The 19,689-nt window shown below is 37.1% G+C and overlaps 1 protein-coding gene across 2 annotated transcripts in view; it reads left to right on the top strand.

Moving 5' to 3' along the window:
* The window catches only part of GLRA2 (glycine receptor alpha 2), a 173,549-nt gene that overhangs the window by 26,977 nt on the left and 126,883 nt on the right, over window positions 1-19,689 (top strand). For both annotated transcript variants that reach the window (XM_037157540.2, XM_037157541.2), the window contains exon 3: window positions 15,746-15,813. In XM_037157540.2, the coding sequence (XP_037013435.1) occupies window positions 15,746-15,813 (68 nt within the window). The remainder of the gene's footprint in view (window positions 1-15,745; window positions 15,814-19,689) is intronic.

The following is a 19,689-nucleotide window of genomic DNA, read 5'->3' as shown; positions in this document are numbered from 1 at the left end:
CAGTTATACAATTCATAGAGTTGTAAAATAGGTCCAATAGAACCAGTGTCAGATAACACAGAAAAGTGTACTAGAGACAATGCATAGCTTCCCACTGAAGTACAATTATTCTCTACACTCATGATTGTTAGATTGAATAACACAATCCTTTACCTATAAGATCATTATTTTTTTCTTGAGCCTATTTATACTTTTAAAATCCAGGTCTTTCTCTCAACACTGTGAGCAGAGGCGAGCCTACTGAAATGTAGGGCAGAGATACGGTGCTTGAGAAAAGTACATCTTATCATTAAATAAAGGGGAATATCTCAAGGTTTAAGAGGAAGATCCTTCCTTGAAAGGGGCAGGAAATGGGAAGAGAAAAGAAATAGATGGCATTTCACACACACTCTCAAAGCCAGTCATCGCAATGAACCTAAGAGTTCAGTAAAGGTATTTCCTCTTCTACAGATGAGGGAACTGGAGCCTAGAGTGATTCTCTAACCTACAGAGGGTCACACAAGTACATAGTACATAGTGGAGCCCAGATTTAAATCCAGATCACCTAGCTCTGAAGTTTAGGACTTTTTTCCATGCTTCACTGGTCAGGGATGATGTCGGGAGGAAGGGTAACAAGCGAGATGTTGCCCAGCCCCTTCCTAGAAGAGGACAATTTGGTAGTAGTTTCAAATGTTCGTGCTGCAATACTGCTCACTGGTGACTACCATGTTTTTCTAGTAATTTTATCATTCTGTTAAGAGCTCTGGAAAGATAAACAATTCACTTCTCATTTCACAGGCTCAGATGAGACAATTGAGTTAAATGAATGGGCCTTTGAAACAATTATCCTTTGAACCTGAAGGAATGGAGACTAGCTGGTGGGGTTAGAGTGCCTTGTATTGCAAGTTGCTCTGAAATGAAATGGAAATGAACAGATTTCTCCAGATGCCACCGGCACTTCCTCACGCAAGGAGGCTTATATTCTTATCAATAGGATACATTGAGCATTTATTAAATGTAATGTCTAGGATGTGTTCAGTAATATACAGAAATGCCTTGGGAAATACTACAGGGCATAAAATCTGAATCATACCCCATCTCTAGAGCATACTTGAAAATATTAAACACATTGGAAAAATTTAGTATAATACCACATGATAAGAGTTATCGGTCTATGAAAGTGCCAAAAATGATGACATTCAAACGGGGAGAATCATGGAAAAACTCACTGAGTTGGTATCATTGGGACTGGACTTGGAAGGATGAGAAGATTTGAACGTGGACACACATGTATAGATGTGTGGGTTGTACCCAATTCCATTATTATAACCCCAAATACACCACAGTTCCTTCTTTAAAAATTATTAATGCCAAAAACTCTATTTTCAGTTTGTCAAAATCTAACAAGTTGATGAACTTGTTATTCACTTTGCAATGTAATAGAGGATTCAATTAACATGAGGAAAAGTTGTCCTTAATTCTATTTGTGTTACTTCCTAAAATGAAAGACAATATCATTTGGGTTCATGAGGAGCTCTTAGATCTTTTCATTTCAAAACTAATTTCCAAATGGCATTTCAAATTGTCTTCTTCTAAGGTTAAATGGACATTTATTATCCACCTGAAACTCAAGATAGCAAAAATCTCATGTTTTCCAGCATTTCTCCATCTGATAACATTTTAGAATAGCAGAAATAGAAATATATGTGGATTACACTTACAGATTACTCCCAGCATGAAGGTTTCCATTTAGTCTGAGATCTTTAAAATAGGAAATGAACCTTGTCACCACAAGCAAAGTGCTCTAAATCTCCCAGAATGTAAACTGCACATTTTAAGATTACTATGGTCTTGCAATGAACAAAAAAAGTAGCAGTTCACCTCTATTAGAAAAAGACTTGACAAAAATGTCTCCTCCATGATGCTTAGTTGGGTCCACACTTTCCATTTCATTGGACATTTTTTGCAGAATGACTCAAGGGCTTTTCAGCAAATTGTCCTCAATTTTTCTTATACTGTATTTAGTCCCTCAATGCACTCTCATTATAAATGCTAATTAGAAGACCAAGAATGTACCAGACACATCCTGAATACTCAATAATTGTTTGTTGATATAATGACTGACTAAAGATTTATGAAAGATGGAAATGCACAGAATTCAGCAAATACTTGCAAAGAAGCAGCAAACGAAATTTTCTAATGATCAAACCCAACAGAGGAATATCAACTCAATAATACCACCATGTTTTTACCTGAAGTATGTTTATATATTTTCTAAATCTCCATTCTTGTTGAAATCTATGAGGCATGACTTTCTTATGAGAAAGTCATATGACCCCAAATATTTTAATATAATATTTAACATGACATGAACAATATGGCTGCCCACAAGAATAATCTGAAGCTCATTTAATTATTATATAACATGTAATCCACATTAAAGAACCTTTCCACTCATCCTGCCATTTTTACCTCCTTTTTATAAGTTAATGTTCTCAACCAGGGGTGATATTTTGTCCCCCAGGGGACATTTGGTAATGTCTGGACGCATTTTTGGTTGTCACAACAGAGGCCATGGGAGGTGGGGAGCTACTGGCATCTAGTGAGTAGAGCCCAGAGAAGCTGCTCACCATCCCACAGTGCACAGGGCCAACTTCCACTACCAAGAATGATCTGGTCCTGAATGCCAATAGTCCCAAGGTTAAGAAACACTATTTTAAACAAAGAAGCTAGCAACAATTTTCTCAAGCCCATGATGCTACGTGGTTGTTCAGACACAAAGAATGTTTATGGAAGCAAGGAAGTTATAAAAGGTGGTTCGATCCTGCTAAAACATTCTACAGACCTGAGAGCAAAGCAGAATTATGGAGAGAAGGGAAAGGAAATGGGATTGTTCAGTAAAGGCATTGAAAGGCATTGTTCGGTAAAGATCAGTATAGGGAATGTTAGGAGATCTAACTCGCAATCTCAACATTTCAGTTTACTTTATAACAAAACATGTTTAATGACACACCTTCTTCATAGACATATTTTGATAATCCAATGAACTTGTAATAATGATAGTAATACCACCACTATTACTATAAATGCACTATAATTTATTCAGCAACTATTTGGGCTTGCCGTACATCAATATTAATTCTCACGATTAGCATCAAGGTGAACAGCATTATTGTCATTCTACAGAAGAATTAACAGACTCAGAGAGTTTCAAGTTCACATGTGGTACTAGGCAGAGCTGGTGGCAAAACCAAGACAGACCAATAGTGCCCTGGGTCAAATGCATCTTTGAATCGTGTGTCCCATGTCCAGGTTTTCTCAGGACAGTCCTGGTTTATGTCTGGTGCTCCTGTATTAATTGCACCCACTTGCTCTCATAACAGTGATTCTCCTATGTGAGGTGAAGGCCTCTGCATTACTCCTTCTCTTTAAGTCCTGAAGAAATCCATAGCAATCAAAGACAGAAACGTTACAGCATTCTCAAAGCCCTCTGATGTGGATATCAGCTGTGTACATCTGTCCATTCACTCATCCTTGTGCAAGAGCAATTGACAACTGGCAGAGATTAGTAGAAAGGACTCATAGAGCCAGCCAAAGGTTCTCTGTGTTTAAGATACCTTTGGTGCTAATGAATCTCTTTGTCTGGCAATTTCATCAGTTTGTCAATATGGCTGGTCCAAAGCAAATGGCTGGGTGGACAATGTCACCAGGCTGCAGGAATCAGTAAATGCCCAATTTCTTTAATTTTCTGAATATTTTAGTCCTTGCGTAGACCTGGAGGTCAGCAACCAAACTAAATGTTGTAGGACTGGTAACACCATTCTGACCTCGTGTTGGGGAAGAAGAATCAATGATATATAATTTATTTGTGGTGAATTTTCAAGAAGATTAAAATAGTACAATGGGTTAGTTTGTGTATCTGTTTCTAATGATCACGATCATGACATATTTCTTTATTCTTTATTCCTTCACTTAGAATAAACACGTTCTTTATTCTTTCAGATTAGATGCCTCAAATCACCCCTCAAAAAGGGAGTATCACCATGAAAAGCCATTCCCACCCTTTGCAGTCCTGCCATTCTCCAAGGCTCTCTCTTTCATGGGGGTCAAAGCCCGATGCAACACAGAAAAGCTATCTTAAGAAACAGTGCTTCCCCAGGTTTAAATAGTAAAGCTCTGACCCTTAAGTACATATCTTCTTGCTTACTCTATGTCTTTGACTTTCCTCCCTTACCTCTTGAGTTAATGGCAAGAATCTTTCCGCTAGACAAAAACCTTATATCAAAGGAACTTAATTTCTGTATAAATCAAGCACATATATTTAATATTCTATTCCCATGCAAGGGCCCCATATGAAAGCAATTGTACTAGTTGAGGACATGTTAAATTATGTATGAGGAATAAAATGCAAAATGAAAATGCCATTCTTGTCTATTTGTGACAAAAGAGGAGAAAAATAACATTTTCATCTTGGAACTGAAAGAATGACCTCTGCTCTCGTATTTTACCTTAAAATGGTGTTGGAAAATAACATTAACTGAGACAAAACTAATGACTAGTGACTTAGTTGTCTTTGTATTATACAAGATCTCCTACTTTCCCCTGATGCTTATTTTTTAAATCTTTGCTGCAGCCCTAATTTAAACTGTTTTCCAGCTATTGAGAAATAATTGATATATACATTATGTGTTTTAGGTGTACAATGTGTTGATTAATACACTTATATATTGCAAAATAATTACCATCATAGTTTTAATAATGCAAAATGATTACCACGGTAACACCTCCATCACTCCCCATAGTTATAATTTCTTTTCATGGTGAGAATATTTAAGATCTACTCACTCAGCAACTTTCCAATACATAATACAGTACTGTTAACTACTATCGCTATAACTTACTCTTCCAATAACTGAAAGTTTATATGCCTTTGGCCAACATTCCCCTCACCCCCCACCACTCTCTGTTTCCTCCAGTTTGGCTTTTGTAGATTCCAGAAATAAGTGTTATCATGCAATATTTGTCTGTGATGCTTACATTTCAATTGAATCTATCATAAAACTTTAAAGAATAATATTTATTATTAAGTTCGAAGATTTAATATATGCATATATGTATGTATATAGGTTTTTAAGTTTCACCAGTTTTAAATTTTTTTAAAGATTTTATTTATTTAATTTTAGGGAGGGGATGAGAGGGAGAAAGGGAGGGAGAGAAACATCAATGTGTGGTTACCTCTCGTGTGCTCCCTACTGGGGACCTGGCCTGCAACCCAGGGATGTGCCCTGACTGGGGATTGAACTGGTGATGCTTTGGTTCACAGGCTGGCACTCAATTCACTCAGCCACATCAGCCAGGGCTATATCTATATCTATATCTATATCTATATCTATATCTATATCTATATCTATATCTATATCTATATCTATATCATCTATATCTATATCTATATCTATCTATATCTATCTATATCTATCTATATGCTTATTTTAAAAGTCACTATGAATAATAGAGAAAATATTCATTACCATGGTAGAAGTTATAGAAATTGGTACAGGTTTTAAATATGCAAGATACTGAATGTTCTGCCCTGACCTGTGTACCTCAGTTGGTTCAGCATTGTCCCACAAGGCCAGGGGTCGCTGGTTCAATTCCTATTCAGGTCGCATGCCTTAGCTGTGGACTAGGTCCCAAGTTGGGGCGTGTGCAAGGGGCAACCGATAGATATTTCTCTCTCACATCAATGTTTCTCTCCCTCTTTTTCTCCCTCTCTTCCCCTCTGTCCCTAAAAATAATAATAATCTTTTTTTTAAAAAGATACTGAATGCCCTTACCATTGATTCATTTTATGAGCAATGACTGAGTCAAATATGTTAAGTATTTATTGCGCACGTTCTTTGGCCTGGTCCCATTTCACTTACACACTGCTCCCTACCTCTTGTGATAACACAGTGGTCAGATTCGAACTTGATGGTGTTCACTTGGGCCCACTATAGTACAGCTGGCCCAAATGACAACATTTAACACCCAACATTTCTACTAAAGTGTATTTTGTTCATGCCACAAAGAGTAATATCAAAACTCACTGTAGATAGTCCACTACCCTCCTCCATGTCCATGGCTGGCCCTCACTTCTAAATATGGAAAGATCATGGAATTCCACAATGATTTTGGTGTTCTCTGACCTCCTACTCTGAGAGTCAACAGCAGGGCTGGGCAAACTTGGTCCACAGGCCAAATCTAGTCCACCAGCTGTTCTGTGAATAAATTCTCACTGGGACACACTCATTTGTTTGTATGCCATCTATGGCTCTTTTCTCTACAAAGACAGAATTGGGTAGCTGTGACAGAGACCTTGTGGCCCTTCATGAAAAAATGCTGCTGACCCATCATTTAGGGCACTGACTTTTTAAGAGAACACATCCAGGAATTAATACATTTGTCACATCTGATTCCTAGCAAAGCTTTTTATTTACATCTCAGAATTACACATCTATACTATGAGATCATTACATAAATGTAATCTTAGACAAATAAATCAGAAAGGTTAAACTAATCTTTACTGATTCTTTGCTCCTCTTCCATTACTTCTCACCTACCCTACAGCCTTCAATAAAACATTCCTTCCTTGGCAGGAGCACGGGGTTTTATAATAACCCTATAATTGCCTTCAGTCATAGTCATAGATCCATTATTATCATCTAACAAATTTATTTTCCAACAAGAATGTGTTAATTGAATTAATAATGTGGATCAGCATTTTCGAAACCATGTTTTGCAGAATGCCTACCACCTTGGTAATGTGCTCCATGAAAAGGATGGTCTATTAAAAAAGTCTCTTACAGTCAAATAAATTAGGGGAAAACAACACATACTATGTTCTCCCCCTCAGGAGCACCATAATTCACCTAAGTGTATTAAAGTTTGGGGGAGGAGAAGGTTGACATCAATAAAATAGCAGAGTAGGCAGCTCTAAGCTCTTGTTTCCCCCACAGAAACATCAAACAGTAAGTACGAGCTGTCAGAACTAACTTGGTTAGAACTCTGGAAAATAGTCAAAAGCTTATGGTAATCAAAAGACTACTGAATCAAGAAAAAGCCAACTTTACAATGATAGGAAAGTTTTTTTTAAATATTTTATTTATTATTAGAGAGATGGGGAAGGAAGAGAGAAACAGAGGGAATGAAACATCAATGTGTGGTTGCCTCTAGCACACTCCCTACTGGGGATATGGCCCGCAACCCAGGCATGTGCCCTGACTGGGAATCGAACCAGCGATGCTTTGGTTTGCAGGCCTGTGCTTAATCCACTGAGCTACACCAGCCAGGGCGATAGGAAAGTTCTGAGGTGTTTTTTCTTGCCCTTGTCCCACCTTCTCTCAGCAGTGGTTTCAGTTTTGAATCAGTGACAGCCTACGTTCTCAGTATGAAACCCTGGTCCTCAGTTCTGAAGAGGACAGAAAAACAATTATTCACAAATTTTGTTTGTCTATTCTAACATATCTGTGCTACCAGAAGGACTGATGTAAGGCACTTGTGTTGGTTTGCTCAGGCCGCCATAAGAATTGCCATAGACTGGGTAGCTTAAATAACAGAAATGTACTTTCTCATGCTTCTGGAGACTAGAAGTTCAAGATCCAAGTGTCAGATCCATTCTACCTGAAAACTATCTCCCTGACTTGCAGATTGCCTCCTTTCCTTCTATTACTTTTTTAGAGATATTTAAATTGATTTTAGAGAGAAAAAAAGAAAGAAAGAGAGGGGAACATTGATATAAGAGAGAAACACTGACTGGCTGCCTTCCACAGGCGCCCAACTGGGGATCAATCCCACAACCTATGTACGTGCCCTGACCAGGAATCAAACCCATGTCCCTTTGGTGTATGGGATAACTGACCCACCTGGCCAGGGCAGATTGCTACCTCTTCACTGTGTCCTCACATGGTCTTCCCCTTGGGCACACATATCCCTGGTGTTTCTTTTCTTATCTCCTTCTAAGGAAACCATTTGTATCAGATTAGAGCCTACCCCCAGGACCTCATTTAGTCCCAGTTACCTCTTTAAAAACCTTCTTTCCAAATACTGGTTACATTTTGAGTTGGTGGGGCTTAGGACTTCAGTATATGAATTTGGGGGACACAATTTATCCCATAACAGTGCTCATCTCTGTTCCACCTAACTTAAAACTCAGGATGGAAAAGCAGTAGGTATTGATCAGAAACTGCAAAAAAAAAAAAAAACCTACTAAAAACCTTCATAAGCCTGGGGCAAGAGACTACAGTTGAAATATACAATAGACCATCTAAGTCCTGAGGGAAAAGACTGAGGAGAGTTTCTTAGGGAAATTAGGTAATTCAAAATCAGTCATGTATGCAGGGATATTTAGAAAGTAATATTCATTCTCAAGGCAAGAGGTACGCATGCTCAGAAAATATCTGAGTGGGTCCTGGGATTTCATCTTAGGGTGATCCCTAGGTAAGTTTAAGCCTGGCTAAGTATTGAAGGAATGCCCCAGCACAGAGATGATCTGAAAACACTGGGAAAAGTGTGCTTTGTGTGTTTAGTTTGTTCATTGATATTTTAGCTCTTGGTGTTCAAGAAAATCTCTGTGTAAACCCTAGCCCAACACAAGGTGAGGAACACAGACTCCAATGGCCACACATAAGAAGGAATATAGTCTTTGCAAAAATAGTTTGGGAAAGTCACTAAAGAGATGTCCTCCTATAGCCTTCAACAATCAAAACACATCCAGCAATCTCTGGGGAAGGGGGAGAATCTGATTTCCAGAGTTAACACATTGTAATATTCAACTATCCAATTATTAACAAAATTCATGAACATACAAAGAAACAGAAAAGTATGTCCCATTCTAAGGAAGCAAATAAAGCAACAGAAATCATACCTGAGGAAGCCCAAATATTAGATTTACTAGACAAAGCCTTTGAAACAACTGTCTTAAATATACTTAAAGATATAAAGAAAAACAAGGACAAAGAATGAAAGGAAATCAGTAATGTATGAATAAAATAAGCATATTGACAAAGAGATAGAAATTATCTAAAAGAACCCAAAAGAAATTCTGACACTGAAAATTATAATAACAGAAGTGGGAAATTCCCTAGATTTGAGTACACAGAAGAGTCAGTGAACTTGAAGACAAGACAATTGAGTTATTAAGTCTGGAGAGCATAAACTAAAAAGATAAAGAAAGCTAAGCAGAGCCTAAAGGACCAATGCTATACCATAAAACGGACCATCATACACATTCTGGGAGTCCTGGAAACGGGAGAGAGAAAGAGGTGGAAAGAATATTTGAACAGAATATTTGCAGACATAAATGCTTCCCAAATTTGATTAAATCCATAAATCTACAAATCCAATAACATCAATGAACTCCAATTAGGAAAACCCAAGGAGGTTCACACTGAGAATGTTTATAATCAAACTGTTGAAACCCAATGACAATGAGGGAATGTTTAAAACAGTAAGAGAAAACCAACTCGTCACTCACATGGAATCTCCAATAAGATCATTAGTTGACTCTCAGTAGAAACCCTGAAAGTCAGATGGCAGTGGGGTATGTTGAAAGTGCTGAAAAATTGTTTTGAAAAATGTTTTAAAAACCTATAACCAAGAGTTTAGATCCAGCAAAGCTGTCTTTCACAAATGAAGGAGAAATTAAGACATCCCCAGGTGGAAAAAGCTGACAGAGTTCACTACAACTGGACCTGCCCTACAAGAAATGATGAAAGGAGTCCTTGAGGTTGAAATAAAAGTGTGCTAGACAGTAACTCAAAGCCTAAAAAAGAAATAAAGATCTCTGGTAAAAGCAAGTACATTGGCAAATATAAAAACAGTATTATTGTACTTTTGATTTATAACTCCACTTTTTATCTCCTACAGGATATAAAAGACAAATATGTTTAAAAATTTATCTATGCTATCAAGCACACAATGGAAAAATATATAATTTATAAAACCAACATAATGAGAGAGGACTAGTGGTTTAAGAGTGGAGTTTCTGTTTGTGGTTGGTATCAGTTCAAACTAGACTGAATGTAATCCCCAGGGGATTAAATGTAATCCCCATGGGAAGTACAAAGAAAATAAAGTATACGATAAAGGAGATTATGAAGAATCAAAATAGTTTACTGCAAAAAAAATCAACTAAACAAAAAAAAAGGGTAGTGATAGAGAAAATGAGAGACAAAAACCTGTAAAATATACAAGAGATCAAATACAAAATGGGAAAAGTAAGTCATTCCTTATCAGCAATTACTTTAAATGTAAATGCACTGAGCTCCCTGATCAAAAGGTCAGAGATTAAAAGAATGGATAAAACAAACTACAACTTAACTATATGCTATCTTAGAGAGACTCAATTTAGATCCAAAGACAGGAGAGTGACAGTGAAAGGATAGAAACATGTATTCTATATATGTAAATAGTAACCAAAAGAGAGCTGAGGTGGCTATACTAACATTGGACAAAATAGACTTGAAGTCAAAATTTCTTAAAAGATCAGTTAGCTGTCTTTAGCCAAGTACAATCACAGACTTTCCAGAGAGATGTGGCTGAACAATGAATCTGACAGATTTTGTTTTCTGTAATCCTTTGCTATAGCTGTGCCTATGTCTTGGTATCTGTCTCCAACACAAGCCAGGGCAGATGAATGTATACTATGGGTCAATCACCCACATTAACTGAAAAAGCAAACCTGACAGTATGTGTCTACTTTTCAATAAAGAAAAATATTTAAAGGCAGAAATCTCTTAAAAGAGACAAAGAATGATATTATATTATTGATAAAGTGGTCAAATCATGAAGATGATATAACAATTCTAAAAATATATACACCAATCAACAAAGATCCAAAATATATGAAGCAAATTTTGACAGAATTGATGGGAGAAATAATACTACTACAATAATAGCTGAAAACTTTAATACGCCATTTTCAATAATGAGTAGAACATCTATAGAGATCATTAAGAAAAAAGAGGGCATGAACAATACTATACATCAATCAGATCTAACAAACCTTATACAGAATGTTCTACCCAATAACAGAAAATTACACATTCTTTTCAAGTGCACATGGAACATTCACCAGGATAAACCATATATTGGACTACAAGACAAATCTTAACAAATTTTAAAAGATTAAAATAAAAATACCTTTTCCAAACATAGTAGAAAGAAGCTAAAAGTCAACAATAAACAGAAAACCAGAAAATTCAAATATTTGGAAATTAGCACACTGTTAAATAACAAATAGGTCAAAGAAGAAATTACAAGGGAATTAGAGATGAATAAAAACAAAAATACAACACACCCAAACTTATAGGATGCAGTAAATGCAGTGTTCAGGGCAAAATGTAAATTATAAATGTCTGCATTAAAAAACAAGAAAGGTCTCAAGTCAATAAACTAATATTACAAGTTGAGTCACTAGTAAAAAAGAGAAAACTAACCCTGAAGTTTTCAGAGGAAGTAAATAATAAAAGTTAGAGTGTAGAAACACAGAAAGAAAATACAAAAGTAATTAGATAATCAACAAAACCAAAAGTTTATTTATTTATTTATCTTTAAAGATTTCATTTTTTTTATTTTTAGAGAGGTGGAGAGAGGAGAAAAAGGGAGAGAAACATCAGTGTGTGGTTGCCTCTTGAGTGCTCCCACTGGGCACCTGGCCCACAACCCAGGCATGTGCCCTGAATGGGAATCAGACCAGCAACTCTTTGGTTCACAGGCTGGCACTCTATCCACTGAACCACACCAGCTAGGGCTGATTCTTTTAAAAGATGAAAAAATTACAAACCTTTAGCTAGACTGAGAGAGAAAAAAAGAGAAGATTCAATTAAAATCATGAATGAAAATAGAGACATTACTACTGATCTTACAGAAATAAAAAGAATTATAAAAGAAGATTATAAACAAATTAGATAACCTAGATGAAATAAACAAATACCTAGAAACACACCAATTGCCTAAACTGATGAAAGATGAAATAGGAAATTTTAACAGGCCTGGAGCAAGTAAAGAATTTGAATGAGTAATCAAAAACCTTGGAACAAAGAAAAGTTCAGGACCCAAGGGCTTCACTGGTGAATTCTTCCAAACATTAAAATAAAAATTACCACAAATCTTTCTCAAACTTTTCCAAGAAATAAAAGAGGAAAGAACTTCCTAACTCATTCTATGAGGCCAACATTACTCTGATATCAAAGTCAGACCAAGACACCATAAGAAAACAAAATTGCAGGCCAATATCCTTTATAAATATAGATGCAAAAGTCTTAAACAAAATGTTAGCAAAACAAATCCAACAGCATAGTAAAAATATCATACACCGTGACCAATTGGGATTTATCCCAAGAATACAAAGGTGGTTCAATATAATAAAATCAAAGTAATGCACAATAATAATAGAATGAAAGAAAGAAAGAAAACACATGATCATCTCAATAGAGGCAGAAAAATCAGTCCTCAACATCTAGTACTTTTTCACAATAGAGAAAAGAAAACTACTCAGAAAACTAGGAATAGGAGACTTCTTCAACATAGTAAACAGCATTTATGAAAAATTCAAAGCTCACAGCATGATCCAACTATGCCATCTGTAGACAGCATACTCAATGGTAAGAGTAAATGTTTTCTCCCTAATATCAGAAACGAGATAAGGATGCATGCTTTTACTGCTATTATTCAACAGTGTTATTGTAAGTATTATCCAGAGCAATTAGACAAGAAAATCAAAAAGCATCCAAATTTGAAAGGAAGAAGTAAAACTATATTTGCAGATGACATGGCCCTCTACATTGAAAACCCCAAATAATCCAAGAGAAAACTACAAGAGCTAATACACATATTTAGAAAAACTGAAGCCTACACAATCAACACATAAAAATCAGTTGTGTTTCTGCACAACTGCAATGAACAATCTGAAAAAGAGATTAAGAAAAATTCCATTTACAGTAACATCTACAAGAATAAAATACCTAAGAATAAATTAAACCAAAGAGGTGAAAGATTTGTAGCTTCTATCCTTAGGATCATTCTATTGACCTCAGACACTTTACCCCTATAGTTAAAAAAAAAAAAGTGTCCCTAACGTTATGTAATTTCTGCCTTTTACAAACTCTGTGACCACTGTTGTGTCTCATTTTCCTTATCTATAAGGTGGAAGGCATGGTAGCACCTAACTACTGAAGAATGAAATAAGGTACTTACTGGCACGCAGTGAAGTTTTCACATGTCAGCTTGTATTTATATGCATGTACTAATACTGCATCAAAAAACCTTACTTTTTTCTCTTGGTTTTACATCTAAATGCAAACGAACCTTGAGACAATGCCCAAGATTGAAGAGGTAAGATGTAAAGAATAATATTATCCCGGAAATGTACAAACCAATGGAAAATACCATAGTTGGTGATTCAGAAAGGACACAAGATACTGTGTAATGAATGCAGTACAGCAAAGCAGTTGAAAGTTTCGGTTTTGGGGATCAGAATGATGAGACACTGAGTTTCTGCTTTTCTAAGCACTGTGGCAGGAGCTGAAACAAGTTACTTAACCTCTCTAACCCCCAGTTCCCTCATCTGAAAACATTTACTGGAGCAGTAAAAAAGTTCCTCTTTTGTAAGGATTAAAGTAGATAATTTTTTAATGTGCTTAGTACAGTGTATCAATACATGGTAGCTTAAAAAATATTTTGAGTTCTGCCCCGGCTGGTGTGGTTCAGTGGACTGAGAGCCAGCCTGTGAACCAAAGGGTCCCTGGTTCAATTCCCAGTCAGGGCACATGCCTGGGGTGGGTTGTGGGCCGGTCCCCCCAGTAGAGGACACTCAAGAGGCAAGCACACATTGATGTTAAAAAAATATATTTTGAGTTCCAGCAATATACTCACACTGCCATTTACTGAGAAGGATAAAAATGAGTGTATGATGGTATGACCTAGATGCTTCCAAGTCAGTTGGGGAGACCAGACAAACAGAAACTATATAGTACAAGACAGTCTTCCTGGTAAGATAACATTTCCATTTTTCCTGTTTCTTTCCCCCATTATTCATTTTCTGCATATCTTACATATAAAAATTCACAAAAGTTTTCCATCCTGAATTGGACTATCTAAAAGAAGATATTTTATTGTAAAAAGAGCAAAAAAGCAAACATATACAATTTCTCATAACTTGCCTCTCTACCTTGTATAAATTTTTCTTATTGGCAGAAAAAAAATAGTGGTTATAGAATAGAATTTTATGGTCAAGAAAGAGACTCATTTTTGTTTTGCTTTGAGTAACCAAAAAAGACAAACAAAATCAAGCAGAGTAGGAAGCAACCATGGAGAAGCCATCTTGGCAGATTCAGAAATAAGGACAGTTACAAGACTTGAAGGCTGAAACATGTTGTGTTTCCATGATTCCATGACTGCAAACATTTTTTTAAATAAACACGTTTATCAGAAAAGTTAGTTACACTAAAAAGAAAAACAGCATAACACATCTCTTTTAATAAAAGTCTTTACTCCTTCTTTCACCAAAAGTCCTTGCCTGGGGCAGGACTGTGCAGCCCAAGTTTCCTTTCCTCACTTTGAGAACCTCACGTGGACTTGCAAAGTTTAAAGACATGGCGCTCACATACCACCACAGCATGTTCATTTGTTTCACCACGAACTTTTGAGGGAAGGCCTAAGCCAAACTCCTCCTCATTCTGATCTTACTGGCTTGTTGGGTACAGAGAGTCAACAGCTGTAGCTTGCACCGGGTTGCTGAGCCTTTTTTGAGTGCAGACAGGCAAACTCACTGGGGAAAGCAAAGGTGGTTTATGGTATATTCTTATCTCAGAAAACATCCGGGGGAAACTACTCAAGGGTGATGAACATATTCCCCAGCAAAATGTGAAACTGAAAATCATCAGAGAGTGATTTATCTATTGTCAAAGAGCCAAGAATCTGTGGCCACACCTCCCTGAACACACCTGATCTCATCTGATCCCTGAAGCTAAGCAGAGTCTGGCCTGGTTAGTGGCTGAATGGAAGCCAAAGGGCAAGGGAAGAGACAGCTACTCCCTGGGTCTCTGGAGAAAAAAGAGGCTTTTTGTTAGAAGCACGTCTAGCGTTAATAACCCTTGCTTTACATTATATTCACCGAGGCAACAATCTGAACATTAATTAACATCTCTGTGTTTTCTTCTTAAAATGAGCTCATTTTCTTTGTTTTTGTATTTCTGTACATCATTTTTCATTGGGGACGGGGTCAAAAAATTATAGGGTAAATTCAGAGGTATGGAGAGAACCAAACTAGACTGATCTACTGATTTAAAGGGTGTTGTGCGAAAGGAGGTGAGTGTTCCTAAGCCCATCCACAGTTCAAACTTCAGCTCTATTTAAATTCATGACCTAGGCCATGTTATCACCATGGATGCCCATTGTGGCACCCACAGTGTTGTTGAGCCTATGGTCAAAGAAATCCACCCACTCAAAAGGCTATTTTGATAGCAACTATTGACAATGAATTCAGTTGAATAGTCTTCAGCTTATATTTTCCAAGTCCAAAACTCCTCAGGGTAAGTTATCACTGTTTAACTGTCATTATTTGAAATCTAGTGGGAATATTATCACTGTAAGCCTCTGGGTAAAATGTATTTTTTGCAATCTCAGCATCATTTTCATTTTGTTTACATCTCTAGTCATTTGCACGGATGTTGATGAAGCTGTATTTCTGCTTCAATGTCTATTGCAATATTCTTATTGCATTCTGCAGGTCCTCCAGTAAACGTTACTTGCAATATTTTTATCAACAGTTTTGGATCAGTCACAGAAACCACCATGGTAAGTGCTGCAATGCCACTGGCAAGAGAAAAACTTGACTTGATCATGCCATGAACACAACCTGTCCAATTTTCTATTTATTGTTCAACTTGCAGGGCCTCCTGTAAATGTTACCTGCAACATATTTATCAACAGCTTTGGGTCAATAGCAGAAACTACAATGGTGAGTGGGAGTGAGCATTGAAGCCATGGTGTGAAGGAATGGGATGTGGGGTTAAAGTTAAATTACCGCTGTGCATTTGTGGGGCATTTACTGACTGCCAATTTCCAAGTCCACCCACCCCTAGCGGGCAGTTGTGTATACTTTAGCACTTTACAAAGTCATTAGTCAAGTGTTCGTTACTTGCAATTCAATAATCTTTTATCCATCATGCCAGAGAAATTTTGGGATCACTTGACGTTTGGTAAGATTTAGGTAAAATTATCAGTAATAAGCATGGTATACAATGAAAGATGCTTAAATATTTGCATCTCCAGTGTTTCAGAAATACACGTTTCAAAGTTTGGGAAATGCTTTTAATAGTCAGTCTTTTTCATATAGTGTAGGTTTTAATATATGTAGTCAAGCCTCATATATGTAACATTTGAGATACTGTATTTTGCAGTGTATAATGCACACTTTTTTGACTGAAAATGTGAGGAAAAAATAAGGAGGCACATTATATATGGGTAATACTAATTCTACATCTATAGAAATGTTTTTAATTCTTTTATTTACGCTTATGCATTAAAAGTGTAACTCTAGAAAACAACAATGATATTTGTATGTAAAACAATACCCTGGAATACAATCATCTGTCTGCTTTCTAAATATAAAGAAATAAATAATTGAGTTAAAGATTAAAGTGAAAGATTTTCTTTTTTGAAAGTTGGGGCCAAAAACATACACTGCAAAATACGGTATATGCCAAGGGGCTGACTTCACACTAAACACACACATGATTTTGTTGGCAATAGAAAGTAGCCCCAAGTCCATAGCAATTACATCGCATTCATCACTTTTTTACAAAAACATAACAAATGTAGAGCTATTAAAAGCTCTTCACAATGTACATGTAAACACGTTTCACATACATGAAAAAGATTTTAGACACGAGAAAAGTCACCCGGTCCCTGACAGGTGTCACAGCGATGATGCGACCTTGACACAGCCTGTTAGACCAGGGGCCTTGCAGTCCTAAGCTAGAGCATGGACACTGCATTTGGGGTGAAATCTTTTCTTTGTCCACATACGATTTATTTTCTGCCCTTAAGTCAATTGGCTGGTTTTAATTTTCATGACTATGAAACTATACAGCCATCTTATTGGATGAGATCAAAATAAAATACGGTTGAGCTTGACCAAGTACTAGGATGGCTGGTGGCCCAGGACCATAACGAGCATAACGCCACTGAGATGTACAACATGAAGTTCCCCTGTTTTCATTGAGTTTTTCTTTCTTTATTTTTGTTAGGCTTTTAATTTAATTCACAAACAGTTCATCAGGGAACAGCACGGAGTTCCCTGTTTTTTATTAATTTTCCCTTTCAGGCTACTAGAATCATGTCTCACAAATTACTGTACTTTTTGGTATCTTCCATTCCAGGAAGAAATCCTTGATCTCTCACCACTCCTTTCCATTGTCAAAATTAGGTAAAATGCAACCATGCTACCCACTGTACTATCACTCTGGCACAGCACTGTCCAGAAATGAGACTTCTGGAGCTTTGACAGAATATAGACTATTCATAATTTTCCCCAAATAAGATCGTCTTGATAGGGTTATTAAATGACTCATAAGAAAGGTGGACATGAAAGAATAATGAAACTCTGAGGTTGGCATTCAGTTTCTGCCCCTCCTCTCTTGGTTTTATCCTGATAAACCTTCCAAGAGCCCAAATCACTGTCACCAGCTTTACACGATGGCATTCAATGACAATATTTGCACGACCTGATGCTGATTGCATTAATTAGTCTCCTAAGTTGCTTTGATTAAATTTCCTCATTGCATTTTACCCTCAATCAGAAATGGAAATGTGCACCTTTTTGATGCTCATTAATGCAAGGAAAAGCTTAATATTGAAGGAGATGAAAACGGAACCTGGGGACATCCTTCTTTTCCAGTGTCTTTAACAGCTGCCGCAGGTGCTTAATAAATGGGCTGCTTCAGTGCTTCCTGGTCACTGACTGAGGTGCTCTGTGTCATGTTTCCTGGGAGCAAATTTGGAAATCATCACTCAAGTGTAATATCAATGGCCTGTCCCCTCTGCTGTATGAGACACATTGAATCACAGGGTCAGAAGAGTGATGTGTATCATGGTTCTATGTCTTATCTCTTGGTGTAATGACAAACTTCATTTGGTGTTTTCGAAGTTCCTTTATTTTCTCCAAAATGAATTTGTGTGAAGCTAAAGAATAGGTTTTGAAACTCGGTCATGCCTAAATCAAAGAATAAATCTTCATACCACATAGGGTGGGGACTGGCGAATTTTCTGCTATAAAAGGCCATTCTGTAAATATTCAAGACTTTGAGGGCCAGACAGTCTGTCACAACTCAGTTCTGCCCTCTTGGCAAGAAAACAGTCATAAACAATGCTAAGCAAAGAGGTATGGCTGTACTCCAAAAACATTTTAGTTACAAAAACAGGCTGTGTTCAAATTTGGCTCACAGGTCATAGGTTGCCAACCCAGAATCTGAGGCCACCCAAATTTCAATATTCAGCTACTCAGAAGGATGTAAGAACTGCTGTACCTTGAAAGGGTCTTATCTTCCCACATCCCTCAGGCCCTGCTCTAACTGATGTATCTACAGAGTATCATGACAGCCTGAGCTTCCTTTAGTAAAATCCTGAATTCTACCACCCATGAATTGGCTGCACTTTCATACAATTCAGCTAAAATGATGGTCAAAAAGTGAAACAGAACCAGATTCATTCCTGAACTGTCTTTAGTTGCAGTGAGAACATTGGTCCCGTGGCTCTCAAGCACTCTAATGGATGTGGTCATTGAGGACGCTGATTGGGGCAACTTGGGGATCCTAGTTTTCCTTTCTCTAAATTTTCTGTAATCAATTTTCCTAAGAACATGTCAGAAGTTGGAGTTTCTAAACATGATTTTCCTCTCTTCCCATGTGCCACTCTCTCCTTACAACCCCAAGAGCACAATGGACAGATTAGGTTTAGGTGTTTATTTGTTTCTAAATAAGAGGCAGTGATTATCTGTTTTAAGAATTCAGCATGACTTTCTTTTGGTGCTATCCAGTCTGCCCCTCTTATGTTTGATGAATGCCCACACAATAATTGTTGGTACTTGCTGCCCACAAAGTACAGGCTTGCTTACAGATCCAATCTGGCCTCTAGCTCACTCATTTGGTGTGTTAGAGTTAGAGCTCTGTGCTCACAGGACAATATATTTGTGCTACTCTAAGGAACATTTGTATGGATCACCATGATGACATACATTATTCCAAAATACGTACTTTTGTTCATTAAAGCCACAGGGATTTGTGGATGGTCATTGCTAATTGACCCCATTCACAGTATTCAGTGGAACAAAATTTGTGTGTGTGTGTGTGTGTGTGTGTGTGTGTGTGTGTGTGTGTGTGTGTGTGGTTCCAAAAGACTAGTAAGGGATGTGTAATGAGACAGGTTAAATACTAGTTTTGGAATGTGAGTTTACCATTTCCTTTTCTTTCTTTTCCCCTTTTCTTTAGCTGTTGATGGCAAGTGAATTTACATGATGGGGAGTATATTTGCAACCCCCTCTTCCCTGATTTAAAGGCATAGTTTGGGAATAGCAATCATGTCAGTAAAGGTCCAGAGTATCTGTGTGCTACCTGCATGCAACTCTCTCCCAGGGATAGGCCATCAGAAAGAAGAGGTAGTTTCCTCAAAGCT

Source organism: Artibeus jamaicensis, unplaced genomic scaffold (assembly GCF_021234435.1).
Source record: "Artibeus jamaicensis isolate MK-2021 breed Jamaican fruit bat unplaced genomic scaffold, CSHL_Jam_final scaffold_1283, whole genome shotgun sequence".
NCBI lineage: Eukaryota > Metazoa > Chordata > Mammalia > Chiroptera > Phyllostomidae > Artibeus > Artibeus jamaicensis.
This window is presented reverse-complemented; position numbering and strand designations above follow the sequence as displayed.